Source organism: Lepidochelys kempii, chromosome 25 (assembly GCF_965140285.1).
Source record: "Lepidochelys kempii isolate rLepKem1 chromosome 25, rLepKem1.hap1, whole genome shotgun sequence".
NCBI lineage: Eukaryota > Metazoa > Chordata > Testudines > Cheloniidae > Lepidochelys > Lepidochelys kempii.
Window position 1 is genome coordinate 14,095,479 of NC_136404.1, and position 19,007 is coordinate 14,114,485.

Genomic DNA, 19,007 nt, shown 5'->3' on the forward strand with positions numbered 1-19,007 from the left:
GTATGGGTTTAATTCTGTGTAATAACTTGAAAATGTGGAGGAGTCCCACAATTTCATGTCCTGTCTAAATGCTTGCTAAAGCTTTATTAGTTTTCTCTCATTAGTAGCTTTGATGCAGAGCACACTGGAATTCAGGTTTTCAATTAGCTGCCACCATGTAACATCACTAGGTTTAGTCTTTAAATTATTCATGACTAAACAGTCTATCTAGCTTGGATTGCTTTCTAGCCCTTTGCTCAGACAGAATACAACTAATTTATTTTTATGGGTGACTAGTTTTAAGTAGATGAAGGATTATACAGATCAACTGAAAATGTATGGAGTTCCATAGGTGTGCTTTGAGACACATGGCAAGGCCCTGCCCTAAGATGTTTGTATTCATGCAAGCACTCTTTGCTCAGAAACTCAAGCTAGCTAATTGGAAGTAAAATTCTAATGAAGACAAGGCAGTTTGTAATTTTCACATGAGTTAGCAGGTTGAATTAGATTGGGTTTCCACCATAATGTTTAACTTGACCCACTAACTTATGTGAAAAATACCAACTGCCTTGTCTTTTACCTTGAGTTAACACACACTTTTTTCTTAGTGAAGACAAGGCTGTCTTTATTTTACAAGAAGGGGAAATGGGAGCTGGCATTTGAGAATTCAAAACTATAATTTAATTTAGAAAACATGTGAATATTTATATAATCCCACAGCAACTTCCACTTTTGGGAGTATAAACCTTCCTTTCGGAATATTTTGAGGAAGGAGTTATTTGAAGTTAATATTGTACAGCTAGACTACATGGTGTATAGGTGCATTTTATTAGATTTATGCTGCTAGAGCAACAAACCGGTAGTGCTGTGTGTGGTAGACAAAAAGCAGGCTGCTGCCATAGAAACACCCACAGTCAGTATTTAACCTGTTAATATTTTATGATGTAGCTAATCGGTGATTTTTTTTGGACTACAAAGACAAGGTATATAGCTACCCTGGACAAGACTTGTAGTCATATTTGAATGCACTTGCTATGCTTTGTTTTCTGCAAACAACAAGAAAAGTAATATTTCAGTAGCTATAATAAAAAATACAAATTAATAGGGTTCTTACACGAACACTAACACCATTCCTCATATTGGCAGTTTGGTTACTCTTTTCTGAAATAGCAGGTGGGTAAGGGAGATGGCTTTCAGAAATTGCACTGCAAGATAATGTGGTGTTATCTGTCATCATAAATGTTAACTTCAGTATCTGAAGAGCTATTTGTGCAGAGATAGAGTATAATCCTGGGCCTTTGGGACAGTAGTCTGGGAACAAAATTGCAATATTCTCAGTGGTTTGAGCATTGGCCTGCTAAACCCAGGGTTGTGAGTTCAATCCTTGAGGGGGCCATTTAGGGCTGGGGGCAAAAATTGGGGATTTGTCCTGCTTTGAGCAGGGGGTTGGACTAGATGACCTCCTGAGGTTCCTTCCAACCCTGATATTCTATGGTTCTATATTCTTGTAAAAAGTGATGATGCAGCAATTAGAAGGGGAAGAACGCACTATGGTATAAGATCTACAGGAAGTAGGGTTGTTGCTTAATCACAGTTAACTTACGCAATTAACTGAAAACAAATTAATCATGATTAATCGCACTGTTAAACAATAGAATACCAATTGAAATTTATTAAATATTTTTGGATGTTTTTCTGTACTATGCTCACTTTATATTTTTATTACTCATTTTTACAGTGCAAATATTTGTATTTTTCAGTTCACCTACAAGTACTGTAGTGCAATCTTTATCATGAAAGTGCAACTTACAAGTTTATTTTTGCTATATAACTGCAATAAAAAACAAAATGTAAAACTGCAAGTCCACTCAGTCCTCCTTCTTGTTCAGCCAGTTGCTAAGAGATACAAGTTTGTTTACATTTACAGGAGATAATGCTGCCCACTTCTTAATTACAGTGTCACCTGAAAGTGAGAACAGGCTTTCCTATGACACTGTTGTAGCTGGTATTGCAAGATATTTACCTACCAGATGCGCTAAAGATTCATATGCCTCTTCATGCTTCGGCCATCGTTCCAGAGGACAGGCTTCCATGCTGATGACGCTCCTTTAAAAAAATGTGTTAATTAAATTTGTGACAGGACTCCTTGGGGGAGAATTGTAGGTCTCCTGTTCTGTGTTTTACCTGTATTCTGCCATATATTTAATGTTATAGCCGTCTCGGATGACCCAGCATGTTGTTCGTTTTAAGAACACTTTCACTGCAGATTTGACAAAACACACAGAAGGTACCAATGTCAGATTTCTAGAGATAGCTACAGCACTCAACCCAAGATTTAAGAATCTTGAGTGCCTTCTGAAATCTGAGGGGTGAGGTGTGACACATGCTTTCAGAAGTCTTAAAAGAGTAACACTTTTTGATGTGGAAACTAGAGAACCCAAACCACCAAAAAAGAAAATCAGCCTTCTGCTGGTGGCATCTGACTCAGATGACGAAAATGAACATGAGCCGGTTCACACTGCTTTGGATTGTTATCGAGCAGAACCAGTCATCAGCATGGATGCATGTGCTCTGGAATGGTGGCTGGAGCATGAAGGGACATCTAAATCTTTAGCACATCTTAATATCTTGCGATGCGGCTACAACAGTGCCATGCAAACACCTTTTCTCACTTTCAGGTGATGTAAACAAGAAGCAGTCAGCATTACCTTCTGCAAGTGTAAACAAACTTGTTTGTCCAAGCAATTGACTGAACAAGTAGGACTGATTGGCCTTTTAGGCTCTAAAGTTTTACATGGTTTTATTTTTGATTGCAGTTTTTTGTACATAATTCTACATTTGTAAGTTCACCTTCCATGATAGAGATTGCACTGCAATACTTGTATGAGGTGAATTGAAAAAAAATTCTTGTTTTTTACAGTGCAAATATTTGTAATAAATATAAAGTGAGCACTGTACACTTGGTATCAATATATTTGAAAATGATTGAAATCAATATATTTGAAAATGTAGAAAAGATCCAAAAATATTTAAATGGTATTCTATTGTTTAAAAGCGTGAAAATTAATTGCACGATTAATTGCAATTTTTTTAAATCTCGACACCCCTAACAGGAAGTAAAAGGGGAATCCGTTTACTAAGCTTTTTAGTTTTTTAAAACACATAGACTTCTGAGTCTTCAGACATCCAGCATTGAGTGATCCTTAATAATTGCTCTTTAAATATAAACTGCATTCCTTGGTCCCAAAACTTAAGAAATGGGTGAACCTTTCCTTGTGTCTTTTGATGGCAGGAGACTATAAAGAGCACCAAATTGGTTGTCCGGCTTCCTGAAGTTGCTTTTTGTGGAATAAAATTACTAGTACAACGTGAAGTTTATGCTGGTATAGCTTACGCTAAATTGAAAAAGGCCACTATTATTCCGAACAAGTGTATACACAGAGTTATACTTGTACAGTAATTCTGTAAATTCCCCATGTAGGCAAGACAGTGTAATTGTGGTTTTCCAGTCTCTTCGGTTCTCCCTCTTCATTAGCTCACATTTCCAACTGGGAAGCTTACAAATAGACTGCTGCTTCTTTCCGTGTAAAACAGTCTTCCCCCTCTACCTTCTGGCTCTTGTCACAACAGGCATTTAGAATGTCTTGAAGATAAGAGGGGTGTGGATTTGTGAAGTTACATGTTGATTAAAGAAACCCTGAAGTGTAGAAAACTAGCAGCAGTAAGCATTTCTTGCTTCTATACACTTGACATATTTTTAAGTGTAAGAAGAAAATGGTGTAACTCTTCAGAGTACTACAAAAGCATCATTCAATCTGGCAGATTTGGAGGAGCCAAATTCTTTCTGACATAGAACGAATGTTTGTTTTTCCAGTTGATAGTTTCCTAACCTTACCTCCCACAGAGGGCAAATAAGTGGCTTATTCTTCTAGTTTTTCTGTAGAGATATCATGAGGACTTACTGCGTGAACTGAACCAGTCTCTGCATGCTATCAGATTGATACTGGAGACTTCTGACTCCATAAAACCTTGCCTGGTGTTTAAAAAAATCACCATGATTGCTAAATTTTCTATTTAAAGATACTTTGGTTAAAAGCTGGGATTTGCAAGAGCGTCTCAGGGAGTGAGAGAAAATCAACCTCCCTTAGATTTTGAAAATCCCAACCAAAATTCTTTTCTTTTTAAATAAATAAAACTTATGAATGCCATAGTAGATGGACACTTGAACAGTGAAATGTGAACCAAGATTATGCTGCTTTAGCTTGTATTTCACTGTTTGAACAATGAAAAGAGACTAATTAGGTGTACTTCTTAATAACCAGTTGCAATTTGACTCCTAGTTTCTTATACACTAGCAATGTTGCAGTTTTTAGGTACAGCAGAGGAATGTTCCTGAGAACAGATTTATTGGAATTATTAAATTTCATGGAACAACTTTGTCTTAAGTTTTACAAAGGCTTATTTTCATTTTTTTTAAAAAGAAACCTCTAAATTTAAAATGGTGTAATACTTCAGTTCCAATTGCTGTATTGCCAGGGTTCACAAACTTTTGCAAGATGGACTGCATCTTAATAGTGACGTTCTCTTAATGCAGTTTGTTGGTTGGAAACAAGGAGAGACAATGTTGTGTGCCCAGTCCACTCTCTGCAGACCACAGCAAATGCTTTGCAGATGACCAGTGACCCACAGACCACAAACTAGATCAGGTTCCCAAGTTATCTTGTGGTGTGCACCAAAGTGTTGCATTTGGCTTTGGAAAGTAGTTAGCAAGTTGCCCAACAGGATATTCAAGATGCAAATAGATAAAATATGTTTAGAATATAACTCCAGTTCATTTTGAGCTGCTTGTATGACCTACTTTTTTTAACCTGCTCATAGATGCAGTGAGCAGAGTGCTTTTGTCTTTACACAGATACTGTTACTGCTTCAGTTGTCACTAGATAGCTGCCATGTTAAGAGATAATGTTTCCAGTAATTGGAGTGTGATGATAAAGGGTATGGTTTCATCAAGATGTTGGAAAACGGAACAACTTCCCATTTGATTGAGTCAGAGGCTATAGAAGTAGATAAACCAAGTTCTCAGTTACCGGGGAAGTCTTTGTTGTGCAGTAATTTCATGTGCGGATCAAGATAAAACTATAATTGACCTACAGCTTTAAAAAATGCCCTTTTTGATAATACCCAACTTACTTATTCTGAGTTTTCAAATCCTCTCCATAATTATTTTAGACTTCAGCGTTGAGACTGTTTTGCTGTGTAGCACTAACTTAAATTAAAATTAGGGAGATGATTAGCTTGTTCTAAAACTTCATACACCAATATGAATATAAGCCATGCTGATAGTTAATGAGTTTGAGGTTATATGCAGTTTTGCTTTTTTCTTACTAAAAAATGTGAGCAGCTAATGCCGTTTAAGTAAGATTGGCCTTGATCAAGAGAACTAAACTAGATCTGTCTGGTTTCTCTTGCGATGTTCTTTTGACTGTGGATTGCAGGGTATTGGGAGATGAAGTACCAGACTGTTCAGTATTATAAATGCATTAGAGTCAAGGGTCAGAATTGTCATAGTTGTGATACGTGAAAAGTGTGGCATTTTTAACTGTCTCTATTAAATTTATAGTAGCAATCAGAAGTTTGTCTATGTAGTCTCTCTGGTAGAAACACAATTTCTGTTAATGAAAGCAACAATAGTTTGTATCCAAACTGATTTTAAAAATCTGCTATAGAAATAAATTTATATGTTGTCCCATATAGAAATGTAACTTTACAATGAGTTACTCAGAGGCTGCAGGTTGTGCTACCTTTGTGTTCATTGGATAGTTACTTGCTCAACAAGTAGCCCTGCTGATTTCAGTGGGACTACTCATGGCACAAGGTACTATGCAAAGTGATAGTGTCACAGTCTGGCCCAGTGCTTTGGTAATACATAGTCTGTATTTCAGAATAGTTGAGTCTGTTCAGCATTTTTATTAGAATAAACTTGTACATTATCCAAGTGTTTCGAGTCTAGTTCTCCAGGGCACTTATTTTATATGGAAATTAGGGTGTTCTTTGTTACTCTCTAGACTCTAGCTCCTAAGATACTTTTAAGTCCTTTAATTTGTAAGATGGCAGACAAAGGGCCACAATACTTTTTGCTGGAAGTGTATACTTGGACTCAGATATGTGGAGATACTTTAATAAAATAATGTGGAACATCCCTTAGGTTTATAATAGGACAATATCAAATAATTGACAAAAACTATCTGGGGAAAGACTTGTAGCTTTGCATTTTCAGTTCCTGATCTGTCTTTGTAACCTGCGTCTTCTCCTTGCCACCGAAAAACATGCATCATATGTCTTGTTTAGCAGCACCTCACGTAATGTGACTTAATGTCATACAATAATGTTTTTAGATGGTGTGGTTTTAGACCTTATAAGCAAGGGTTTAACTAGCAGTAGCATTTAGAGCTTTTTGACTTGTTCTTTATAACCTAGGGCAAATATTTGGAAGGGTGGGTTAGTTTAATGTTGCTGCCAGTGTGACTGGAGTATTGTTTTTTTGTTCTTTTTTTTAAACTAAAGAGTGGATGAAAATCTTGTCTGGTATAGGTAATTCTGCCACTAGATTTTCAGTGCCTGTTATCCTAATAGTTCAGGAAGGTATGCAGTCCAGAAGTTTTTGTTCCTGATGATCTTCACACTTTACTCTCCACCCCCCCACCAAATTTATGTAGCTCTACACATTTGCCTGATTTAAAATTACATACAGGTGAATGAAAGGCCAAGTAGATCTACTGTCAAAGTATTTTTCCTTACACACTTCTGCTCAGTTTCTCTACCATCTTAATTTCTGAATTGTCCTCCTGTTCTCAAAGTACCTGAGCAGAATTTAGAAAAATGCTGTCAACTTACCCTTTTCCATCTTTTTCTCTTCCAGCGGGGATCTGACGAGCTTTTCTCTACTTGTGTTACTAACGGACCCTTTATCATGAGCAGCAACTCTGCTTCTGCAGGTAAAATTGCTAGCAAAAAAGTATAGCAACCCATGATGTGTTGAAGGTACAATTAGCAGGGCTACTTTATTCCACTTGCTCTTGGTTTAAAATCTCTGCTTTCATTCTCACTGCTTGTTCTCGTTAGGGTTTGTGTAAGACCATACAAAATATCTGACTAGCTGCTGTCCTACATCCTAAAAAGGCCTAGGAGCTTGAACAAAATTGGTATCACAGGACAACTACTAAAATGGCCCTTTAAGAGATTAGATCCCACAGTTCATACTATAAACCTCTGCAGTTAAGCATAAATTGATCCTTAGGTTGATTTCGGACATATGTAGTCACCATGATGGGTATTATTGAAACAGTCTTACGCAGTATGGAGGTGAGTTCATAATCCTGCTCTAGATAAACTCATTAGTAATTTGAGTGCAGAATGCTGCATTTCATGGTTTGCTTTATTTGCCTCAAATTCTGCAGCTTTGAGCTAACACAATCCTCCAGTTATCTTATGTTCTCCTTAACTTCTGGCCTTTCTGCCAAGCTATATCATCTAGTGTATGTTAGTATACTGCCAACAATGTATGGCTAGCAATCGGATGATGCAGAATCCAGCTGAGCTAAGATGAAGTCTAGAGTTGCCATGTTTTCTGTTTGATATTGCCTATTTAAGGTGTGAGCCCCCTCAAAAAGCAGCTTCACCCCACCAATAATACTAGTCAAAGTGAAAAGGAAAAAGCAGACTAAAAATGTCTCAAACCTCAGAGTAGAAATATGGGCTGTGACATACTGTAAACATAAATGGTAAAATGGCCACTTGAGAGTTAACTTGTGATTCCATTGCTACTATGTCACTTGGCTCACTTATATAATTAGAAAAAATGAGTAGAACCAGGTGTCTTATTTGGGTTGCCTTAGAGCATGGAATTTCTTTATAATTTGGGGAGTTGGAAACTGAATGTGGGAGGCAAAGTGCAAGACAAAGTGGTAACCTGATGCCCTCTCTCAGATCAATTGGAACTGTAACAACCAACAATGCTTGTTCATTCTTTTCAGCTAATGGAAATGACAGCAAAAAATTCAAAGGTGACAGTAGAAGTGCAGGGGTCCCTTCGCGAGTAATCCACGTCCGCAAACTCCCCAGTGACGTCACGGAGGCAGAAGTCATTTCTTTGGGATTACCTTTTGGCAAAGTCACCAACCTTCTAATGCTGAAAGGGAAAAATCAGGTACTGTCCCAACAATTGAAAGTGAGGATTTTATGGGAGACTTGATTGAAACCATTATCATGGCATCAGCAAATAAGATGTATGTTGCTTACATAACTTTCACAACTGCCATATAGTAGTTAATAACTTCCAGATACATTTTCTGTTGTTCAAGATGATTTTAAGAGCTATTCAAAAACGTCCTCTCTTCTGACTTCAGGGGCTTCAAACACTGCTTGCATGCAGTCACTTTTCTGTTATAATTGATGTGTAAACTACTCTCCTGCTTTGTAGTTTACAAAGACTGATGAGCCAGCTCTTAGTCATGCTGGCCTAGTAGCCTCTTTGGTCTTCTAACTTTTGAGTTAAAGGATGCCTAAAAATTTAACAAGTAGTCAAAGCCAAAACCCAGTTGGACAATATAGTAGGTTAGCACAAATTCATGGTGACCAGGAAATCCATTGTGGATTATAAATTGGAAAGCAAAGAAGCAAACAGTTTTACAGTTACTGAATCACATAAAATACTTTATTCTCTGATTTTTGCAAGTATGAAAGTGTGTAGTAGCTCTTTTGATTTGATATTTCATAGTACATAAATTGTATTTATGCAGTGTATCCTAAAATTAATGACTCACTGCAGCACATTTGCATTTTTGTAAGAAGTAGTATGAGATCATAAGAATAAGCAGATTTGAAGATTAGCAGAGAATTAGTGAGGTTCTACGTTACACGTGTTAATATATAGTTCATGTGGTTTCATTCACTCAATTATTTGCAGTTTTTTAAAATGCTATTGTAAAAAAGTGGGAGATTTTAGCTAATAAATTTAAAATATTCAAGATTAAGGCCTGATTTATATCTGCAAAAGGTGAAAGTAGGCTGAAATCTGGGGTAACACTTCAGTCTGCGCTAGTGTCACTGTCACTTTGGCACTGTCAGAATTGATGGTCTCTTCAGTCTGATTATTGAAATTCTTTTGCAAACTGTTCTGTTGCCAAAAATTGCAATCTGAAGTCCTAAAAATGAGACCCAAGCAAATAAACCTGGTATTTATAACTGCACAGTGAAAACTCACTTGTTTTCAATATGGTTAGTCTCTTCTAAAAACAAGACTTAGTTGAAAACTTCTTGCAATTCTGTTATACAAGCAAGTGGCCTTGAAAGCTTGCATGTAAACATGTTTCAGAGTAGCAGCCGTGTTAGTCTGTATTCGCAAAAAGAAAAGGAGGATTTGTGGCACCTTAGACTAACAAATTTATTTGAGCATAAGCTTTAGTGAGCTACAGCTCGCTTCGTCGGATGCATTCAGTGAGCTACAGCTCGCTTCGTCGGATGCATCCGATGAAGCGAGCTGTATCTCACAAAAGCTTATGCTCAAATTTGTTGGTCTCTAAGGTGCCACAAGTACTCCTTTTGTTTTTGCATGTAAACAGAGACTCAGAACACACTACTGGTGTACATCTTGCTGAATCTCACTTAATATCCTGTACAGAAGACCTTCCATCGTTCACATCACGGTACCATCCAACATTCAAATTGCCACCTTAATGTAAGCGGCTCTGGTAATGACTGGAACATGTTGCATTTGTGATCTTATGCAGGCTTTCATAGAAATGAACACTGAGGAAGCAGCAAACACCATGGTAAGTTACTACACCACAGTCACTCCAGTCCTTCGAAGCCAGCCCATCTACATTCAGTTCTCCAACCACAAGGAACTCAAAACAGACAACTCTCCAAACCAAGCAGTGAGTAGTAATTCTTTACATTATCCTTCAATAACAATTGCCTAGCACTTCACTGAGTACCCTTAAACCGCCAATTGCCAGAAGCTGGGTCTGGATGACAAGACAAATCATTCAAAATTGCCTTGATCTTTGAGTAGTGTCCCTATGAGTGCTCCACCTCATGTGCACATGTGCCCCATGTGCTTTTGATTGGAGACTTTCATTAGTATTGTTTGTCCAGCCTGCACATGTGCCGTTAATAGCCTCATGTCTTGCACTGAGGGTATGTCAGGCTGTGTGAGTGAACTGCCCTCAATTCCTTTTAGCCACCTTCACCTGAGGTGGAGCTTGGCGTGTTTGCCTTTGCTTTTGCAGTGCTTGTTTATCCCAACTTAGCTCGCCTAGTTAGTTCTTAATTTGTAATCACAGCTTGTAGTTTCTTGCTGGGAGGGGAGGAGTTTTTTTCTTTTCCTCTTGGGAATTCCTACCTGTGTGGGGCATGACCGGTTTACTGGGATTTAAATGTTACACCTCATGTAGAGGGAACCTATCCCGATCAGTGCTGGAGATCAAAGTGCATTTGCTGCCTGGGAGAGTCGCGTGTTCCTCAGAAGTGTCCCTTCTGGTTGGCCCTCTAATGTAGGGTTTGGAAGAACTCAGAAAGGAGGCTGTGACTACTGATGGTGGAGCGTTCCCTTCACCCTGATTTGGAGCCAGGTCAGGAGAACTCCATGTACATCACTCCCTGGGGGCCTCTGGCGCCCCTTCACCACAGCACTCTTCCAGAAAGGGGAGATCCTCAGAGTCCTCTTCTAAACATCCTAAGAGGAGGAGCGCTAATTCCCTCCCAAAGAACCCTCCTCAGAGATCTCATTTCCTCACCAGGTCGATGATCTCAGAGACAATGTCTTTGAGGCTCAGTACCGTGGAGGCAAAAATAACTTCCAGTGCTGGTAAGCAAGAAATCCAGTTTAAGTCCAGTCATGGTTCTCTGAAGGCCCCAGTACTATCTACTGGAGATGCACAGACCAAACACAGAGGAACAGAACTGGTGGACTTAACTCCTTTCCCCATTCCCCTATGGAGTTATTCATTACCTTGTAAGCCTCCAGCCACATCAGCATTCTAAACAATCGGTACTGACTAGCATGGACAAGCATACTGATCTATTTATGCTGTAGCAACATTCAGAACTGCAAGATTTTTAGATACACAAAGGACTTATCAGTGACTGCTGAACCAGAGTCCTCATTGCTGGTGGTTAGAGTGCCTTTTGGTACTGCGAGTCACTCAGTCTTCAGAGCTCCAGACATTTCCAGTACTTTCACCCCCTTTTCAACTGAATATCTAACAATAAAAGAAGAGGATGATTATTTCCCTTCAGCATCGATTGCTGTACAGGGTTCCCTTATGGTACCCGTATATGGACCTCCTTTCTCAGAGGGGTAGGAGCGGAACTCAAGGACCTCACAACTGCTGGTGGGAGCATCCCTGGGTGCCACCTCTTCCTCTCAGTGGTGGTGATGGAATCCTTGGGCACTTTATCACAGTTTCCAGGCCCCCAGCCCTCTCCATCGGAATGAAAGGGAGACTCAAGCTTCTCCTCTCCAGCAAGAGGAAGAAACATATGAATCCCAAGAAACTAGGGCAGATGAAGCCAATCCTTAAGCTGCCTCGTTGTAGTTTTGTACCATCCTCACCAGATGAATCTGTAATGCCTCCTCCATCTATGCTGGATAGCTTTTGGCAGTTCCAGGATCTTGTTAGGATCCTTAGATACCTCGTTGAGGAGGTCAGAGAACCCAAACACAAGCTGCTGGATATTCTGTGCTTTGCAACGCAATCCAGAGTTGCCCTTCCTCTCAACAAGGCTCTCCTGGAACCTTCTAAAACCATTTGGCAAACCCCAGCTACAGTAATGCTCACATGTCAGAGGACTTGGAGGTCTTATTCTCCCACCCTCCACCTAACACTTGGTGTTGATACAGTTAATGAACGGGGCAAGCAACATTATAAGTCCTCCACATATGATGGAGACCAGAAGTGCCTGGCCCTGCTGGGCAGAGAATCCTATTGATCAGCAACCCTACAGATCCATATTGCAAATTACTGGGTACTGATGGCAAAATACAAATACATGTATAGTTTATTGAACACCTTCCTTCAAACCAAAGGGAACAATTGCAGGCTACTGTTGCTGACAGACCATTACTGGCCAGGACGTCTCTTCAAGCAGCTCTGGGTGCTGCAGATACTGTAGCCCACTTCCACTCTGTGGCAGTGGTGATGCGCAAGGCTTCATGCTTACAGCTTCCCCAGAGAAGTCTAAAATATGGTGGTGGACTTTCCATTTGATGGACTGCAGCTGTTTGCGGAAAATACTGATGAGTTTTTGCATACCCTTACGGATTCCAGGGCCACATTACACTTGTTAGGTATCTACACTCCTACAAACAAAGGGAAGTTTAGATCACAAATGGCTCAAAGTTCTTGTGATGCAATTCTTTCCATTTCAGAGGCTGAGGGAACCTCTTGAAAGACACAGGTTAGAGCTTTTTCTCTGGAACCTATCTGATGCATCTGTGCAGCAGTCTTTTTCATCAAAATATCCATTTTGACCGGGTGGTTAAGGGTTCAAACCTCAGACTTACATTCACTTGTCAACTTCAGTGTTTTCCCCATTTCCCCCCTTTGGAGACACTCACACTCCTAGGCTTGTTGGAAATGGGAATCACCTCGGACAAATGGATGATGGACGTAATACCTGGCAGCACCACGCATTTTACCTCCCTCCCGCCGCCTCATTCCCCTTTCCTGTCCTTCATGGACCCCTCTCACAAATCCCTATTAGGACAGGAAATAAACTCTCTCCTTTGTTTAGGAGCGATAGTCAGGGCCCTGCTCAGCACAGGGGGAAAGGCTTCTATTGATGGCATTTCCTTGAACCAAAGAAAAACAGAGGGTGGAGACCCATCTTAAATCTAAGGCTCAAACAAATTTGTGAAACCTAAAAAGTTCAGGATGGTGACTCGGGGAGCTATAATTCCTTCTTTAAATTCAGGGGTTTGATTTTCAGCCATTGATCTTCAAGATGCATAATTCCATATTGTGATATACCTGTCTCACAGAAGGTTCCTTCACCTTGTCGTAGGCCAGGTTCATATTCGATATCAGGTGCTCCCGCTCAATCTCTCCTTAGCTCCATTAGTGTTTCAAAAGGTTCTTTTCATGGTGGCTGCCTACCTGCATCATCAGGTGATCATAGTATTTGTGCCTTGATGACTGGCTGTGCAAGGGGTTGGTCATACCAAGAGGTGTCATTGCCATAGCAAAAACACTTTTCTTGTTCTTAGACTTGGGTCTGCAGTTGAATGTGGAAAAATCCACACTGACACCCCTTCAGAACATACAATTTATAGGGATATTCGTGAATTCTTTAGCAGACAGGGCCTTCCTTCCCATGGACAGGCTTGTGATATTATCTGACCTTGTCAGAATTATTCAAGGGAGTCCCCAGACTTCAGTTGTGGTAGTTTATACCACTGAGACAGAACAGGTGAGGTTACACCTTTTGCTGTTTCCAGGGGTAGCTTGGATCAATTTATTTGCCAAACAAACACAGCCTAGAGAAACAGGAGTCAGTTTCCCAGCTGGTGAAGCGTTCCCTAGACTGGTGGATGGTTCTTCGCAGTGTAGGGGCAGAGGTTCCTTTTCTTAAACTAGCTTTCCTAGTGGCTATTACCTTCACTCCGTAGATTCAGAAAGATTGGGGCCTTCATGGCAGACCCTCCTTTCACAATTTTCTACATGGCTAGTGTCCTTACCTGCATCCTGGGGACCTTCCTAAAGTGTCTTGAGTTTCATCTGAATCAGATCATTTACCTGTCCGTTTTCTTTCCAAAAACTTCACAAATCCAACATGAAGACAGTGCTCCATACTCTAGATATCAGAAGGCCATTATCTTTATATATATATAGGACTAAACCATTTAGTAAATCCCATAGGCTTTGTTTTGTTTGCAGACAGATTAAAAGGCTCTGTTATTTCTATCCAGAGGGTAGCAAAAAGGAATTCAGGGCGTATTATATATGTGGCCAATGGGAGCTGCAGGGGCAGTGCCTGCAGAGAGGGCCACTGTGCAGAGCCACATGCTGTCCTCCCCTTCCCCCAGGCCACAAGGGCACATTGGCCCCTTCTGGGAGCAGCATGGGGCAGGCAGGAAGCCTGCATTAGCCTGCCCACGGTAAGCACCACCTGGTGGGGGGCCACACCCCTGCCTGGAGCCAGCACCCCAAGCCCCAGCCCAGAGCCCCAAAGTGCACCCCAACACCTTGCCCCAGGCTCTGCCCAGAACGTCTGCCAACACCCCAGCCCAGTGAAAGTGAGTGAGGGTGGGGGAGAGCGACCAATGGAGAAAGGGAGGATGGAGTGAGTGGGGTTTTGGGGAAGGGGCAGGGTAGATGCTGGGTTGCCCTTAAATTCAAAGTGATCTTGGGCCTAAAAAGGGTGGGAGACCACTGTTCTAAATCATCAGGCATTGGCCGCTGTCAGAGACAGGGTAGAAAGCTAGATGGACCATTAGTGTGACCCACTATGGCCATTCTTAACTATCCATTTGGTTTCATTGTTGGTCCTGATGCGCCGCTAATGCTGTGGCTCAAGGATCTGCAAGGGCTAAATTTATGAATTTTATACTGTGTATTATTTAAGCACTATTATATGGGATAGGGTTTGAAAATTATGCTGGTCTGAGGCTCAGGCTGGATAAGTTTAGTCCTGGATTAATGCTAAAGCACTGCCAGTCCTTCTCTACTAACATGCTATCCCACCTTTATATTCTGCTGTGGACAAGACCCTAGACTGAGGCTGACATGACAGCCTCCAAGGCATGATAACTTGAATAAACAGGACGGGTCTCCAGTAGTCTTACATAATCACTTCTAGTCCTGGTAGATTTTGCAAGAAATTGGACCTTAGAATCACATGTTTTTGATTGCCCTCTTGTTTTTTCCTCCACTTTCTGATGATTTTAAGTGGCTAACTTAAACCGATAGAGCTAGAAATTAACAACTTTTGCAATCTAGAAAGCTTGGGGGTGCAACTCTCAGATAGTTAATGCTGTTTGTTGTTCATTTCTGCATTCTCTGGGAGATGAACTGCTAAAATTATCAGTTGAAATGATAGGGGGTGAAGAACGTGGTAGCATTTTCTGAAATGTTTCCCATTCCACATTCTGGGCCAGTTAGACAAGCAGAACTTCAGGGCCTCAATGCATAGATGAGATGATGCTAAAAGGAGAGATTTAGGTTTATTAGCAACTGGGGAACTTTGGGGAAAGGAGGTGCCTTTACAGCAAGGCTAAACCAAAACAGAACCAGATTGTTCTAATTTTATGTGCCACCAATCATAGAGGAGACTTTAAACTAAGGGCTCAGGGAAACAGGTGTGGAGGTGCACACAGTTCAGGCAGACATTCCTTAGGTGAGGATTTATTAAAGGGGACAGTCTCTGTCCTAGTAAAGAGAAGATGATAGAAGTTGATAGAGTACAGGTAGGAACTGAAGAGTAAGTCAAATGAGTCCTATTCAGTTATATCACATAAAGACGGATACCTAAATATTGACAAATTTAAGTGCTTGTATACAAATGCCAGAAGTCTAAATACTAAGATGGGTGAACTTGAGTACCTGATATTAAATGGGGATATTGATCTAATAGACATCACAAAAACTCGGAACAATGATAATCAACATGACCTGGTAATATCAGGGTAAAAAATATATAGGAATGACAGAGTAGGTCATGCTGGTGGGGGAGTGGAAATATAGTAAAAATCGTAAATGAATCAAATTGTACCATAGATTCTCTGGATAGAAATTCTATCCTTGATTTAATTTAAGAGTATAGCAATAGGAGTAGAGGACCAACCACCTAACCAGGATGGTGATAGTGATTGTGAAATGCTCAGGGGTGTTAGAGGCTACAAAAAGAGAAAAAACAATAATGGGGGGTTCAGCTATCCCCATATTGACTGGGTACATGTCACATCAGGATGGGCTGCAGACACGCAATTTCTAGACCACATTAACGTCTACTTCTTGGAGCAGCTAATCCTGGAACCCACAAGCGGGGAGGTAATTCTTGGTTTAGTCCTAAGTGGCGCACAGGATCTGGCCCAAGATATGAATATAGCTGAACTGCTCAGTAATTCCAACCATAATGTAATTAAATTTAAACTTCCTGGTAGAGTGGAAAACATCAAAGAAGCTTTTAACCTCAAAAAAGGAGAACTACACAAAAATGAGGAAAAGTTAGTTAAATGGAAGTTAAAAGGAACAGTCACAAACGAAATGCCTGCAAGCTGCATGGAAACTTTTTAAGCACCATAATAGAAGCTTAAACTAAATGTATTACCTCCCCCCGACCCCCACAAGTAAAAAAAAGCAAGAGGACCAAACAAATGCCACCATGGCTAAGCAATAGAGTAAGAGGAGGTTAGAGAGACAGTCTTCCTTTAAAAAATTGGAAGTCAGATCCTACTGAGGAATATAGAAAGGAACATAAACTCCGGCAAATCAAGTGTAAACCTATAATTAGGTCGGCCAAAAAAGAATTTGAAGAGCATTTAGCAAAAGACACACAAACTAACAGGAAATTTTTTTAAGAACATCAGAAGTAGGAAGCCTGCCAAACAATCAGTGGGGCCACTGAGTGATTGAGGTCTAAAGGAGCACTCGAGGAAGACAAGGCTCTTGAGGAGAAGCCAGATGAATTATGGCAGTGAAGCTCAATGCAAATAATTCATTTGGCTGTTCAACATGATCTGGAAAAAGGGGTAAACTGGGGTGGCAAAGCTTACAGATACAAAATGTCTCAAGATAATTAAATCCAAAGCTGATTATGAAGAGTTACAAAGGGATCTCACAAAACTGGATGCCTGGTAACAGAATGGCAGATGAAATTCCGCATTGATAAATGCAGAGTAATGCACACTGGAAAACATAATCCCAATTATACATACTAAAGGATGGAGTCTGTTAGCTGTTATCACTCAAGAAGGATCTTGGAGTCGTTGTGGATAGTTCTCAACCCATCTGTTCAGGCTGCAGCTGCTGTCAAAATAACAAACAATGTTAGAATGGTTAGGAAAGGGATAGATAATGCAATAAGCATCATAATATTACTCTCTAAATCCACGGTATGTCCGCACCCTGAATACTGCATGCAGTTCTAGTTGCCCATTTCAAAAAAAAAGATATATTAGAACTGGAAAAAGCAGAGAAGCGCAACAAAAATGATTTAGGGTGAGGAACAGCTTCCATTTGAGGAGAAATTAAGAGAGTAGGACTGTTCAGCATGGGAAAGACATTATTGGTGGGGATATGAGAGTGGTCTATAAAATTGTGACTGGGGTGGAGAAAGTGAATAAGGAAGTGCTATTTACCCCTTCATGTAATGCAAGAACCAGAGGTCACCCAATGACAGTAATAGACTGCAGGTTTAAAACAAACATAAGGAAATATTCCTTTGCACAATGTGAATCTCGTTGCCAGAGGATGTTGTGAAGGCCAAAATGATCACTTAATTAAAAAAATTAGATAAATTCCTGGAGGATAAATCCATCAATGGTTATTAGCCAAAATGGTCAGAGATGTAATCCAATTTCTAGGTGTCCCTAAATCTCTGACTGCCAGAAGCTGGGACTGGATGACAGGGAATGGATCATTTGAAATTGCCCTGTTCTGGTCATTCCCTCTGAAGCATCTGGCATGGACTACTGTCAGAAGCCAGGATATTGGGCTAGATGCACCATTGGTCTGACTCAGTATGGCCGTTCTTATGTTCTTAAGTAAAGTGAACATAGATATGATTCTGAGAGCCCAGGTGTCTGATAAATAGTAATGTTGGTGCATTTTCCAGTTTCCAGTGTGTTCTATAAACAGGCTCAGAACAGGAACCTCACAAAGGGAGACTCTCCATTTTATGAAAATATTTTTTTCAAGTTTGTTTTAACTTCACTGTCCTTAAAACATCAAGGATTTGTAAACTTGTTTAAAATTCCTAAATAGTTTTTTTAAAAAAGTTGCTCATTAATCTTTGTTTTGTCAGTTTCTGTGGCTTGTCAAAAGTTCAGCTCTGATTTGCCAGTTGTAGCATTACTTTACAGCAGAAGACACCTGCAAGCACCATAACTAAAGAGCCTTAATTCTAGTTTAATTCTCAGTCCTGGGGATGAGGGAGTATTCTTTGCACATTTAGAAGGGTGAAGCCCCAGTATGTCGTGGTGTTACTTTTAGGATAGTTCTGTCTCCATGCCGTTTGTTTTCCTCACTCCTGTTCCATATGTTTCTAGCATGACCCTAATAAGTTATAAAATGAAATGTGTAATGTTACTAGTGCTGCCTGTTTGGCATGGATCCAAGTAATGAGACTAGTAATCCAGACTCCATCTAGGGTGTGGGCGTGCTCTGCTTGAAGTTTTTTATTATGGAATAACACAGACCTTGCATCAACAAATGTTGAACAAGATCACTCAATTTAGGCTTTTGGGAGGGTGGGTGGAGGGGAAGCTATCACTAGTAACTGGATCATAGCACGTATGAACTCTAGCTGTCTTTTCCTGTAAGCAATTAATGCGTGTGAACTTCCAGTTCGCATTTTCATGTTGCAATGCTCTTGTTGGCTCTGAAGTGTGCAACCACTGCCAGAAACTTTGAAATGTACTGTTATGTGAACAGGCTCTTAGTTGTAAATTTTCTTATACAGACTCCTAATCTCCAATGGTGGTGATCAGTGTTGTGTTCTGTGGTAGTTTCCAAGTGTGAAACTTGCAACAACAACAAAATTAAACTTGAGTACTTCTACCTGCAGTATTATTAACCTGAGAGGATGTTTGTTTCCACAGCGGGCCCAGGCAGCTCTGCAAGCAGTGAACTCTGTTCAGTCTGGAAACCTGGCACTGTCAGCCTCTGCTGCTGCAGTGGATGCAGGAATGGCAATGGCTGGTCAGAGCCCTGTCTTGAGGATCATTGTGGAAAATCTCTTCTATCCTGTCACTCTGGATGTCCTGCATCAGGTGAGATCATACTCAAATTCCCTCGTGCAGATCAATA

At 40.3% G+C, this 19,007-nt stretch overlaps 1 protein-coding gene across 2 annotated transcripts in view; it reads left to right on the forward strand.

The window, feature by feature from the left end:
* Positions 1-19,007, forward strand: part of PTBP1 (polypyrimidine tract binding protein 1) — a 53,012-nt gene that overhangs the window by 16,687 nt on the left and 17,318 nt on the right. The window contains exons 3-6 of one of the 2 annotated variants that reach the window (XM_073323928.1): positions 6,899-6,974; positions 8,013-8,185; positions 9,768-9,914; positions 18,800-18,970. In XM_073323928.1, coding sequence (XP_073180029.1) covers positions 6,899-6,974; positions 8,013-8,185; positions 9,768-9,914; positions 18,800-18,970 — 567 coding nt within the window. The remainder of the gene's footprint in view (positions 1-6,898; positions 6,975-8,012; positions 8,186-9,767; positions 9,915-18,799; positions 18,971-19,007) is intronic. The other variant, XM_073323929.1, reaches the window with a different exon arrangement.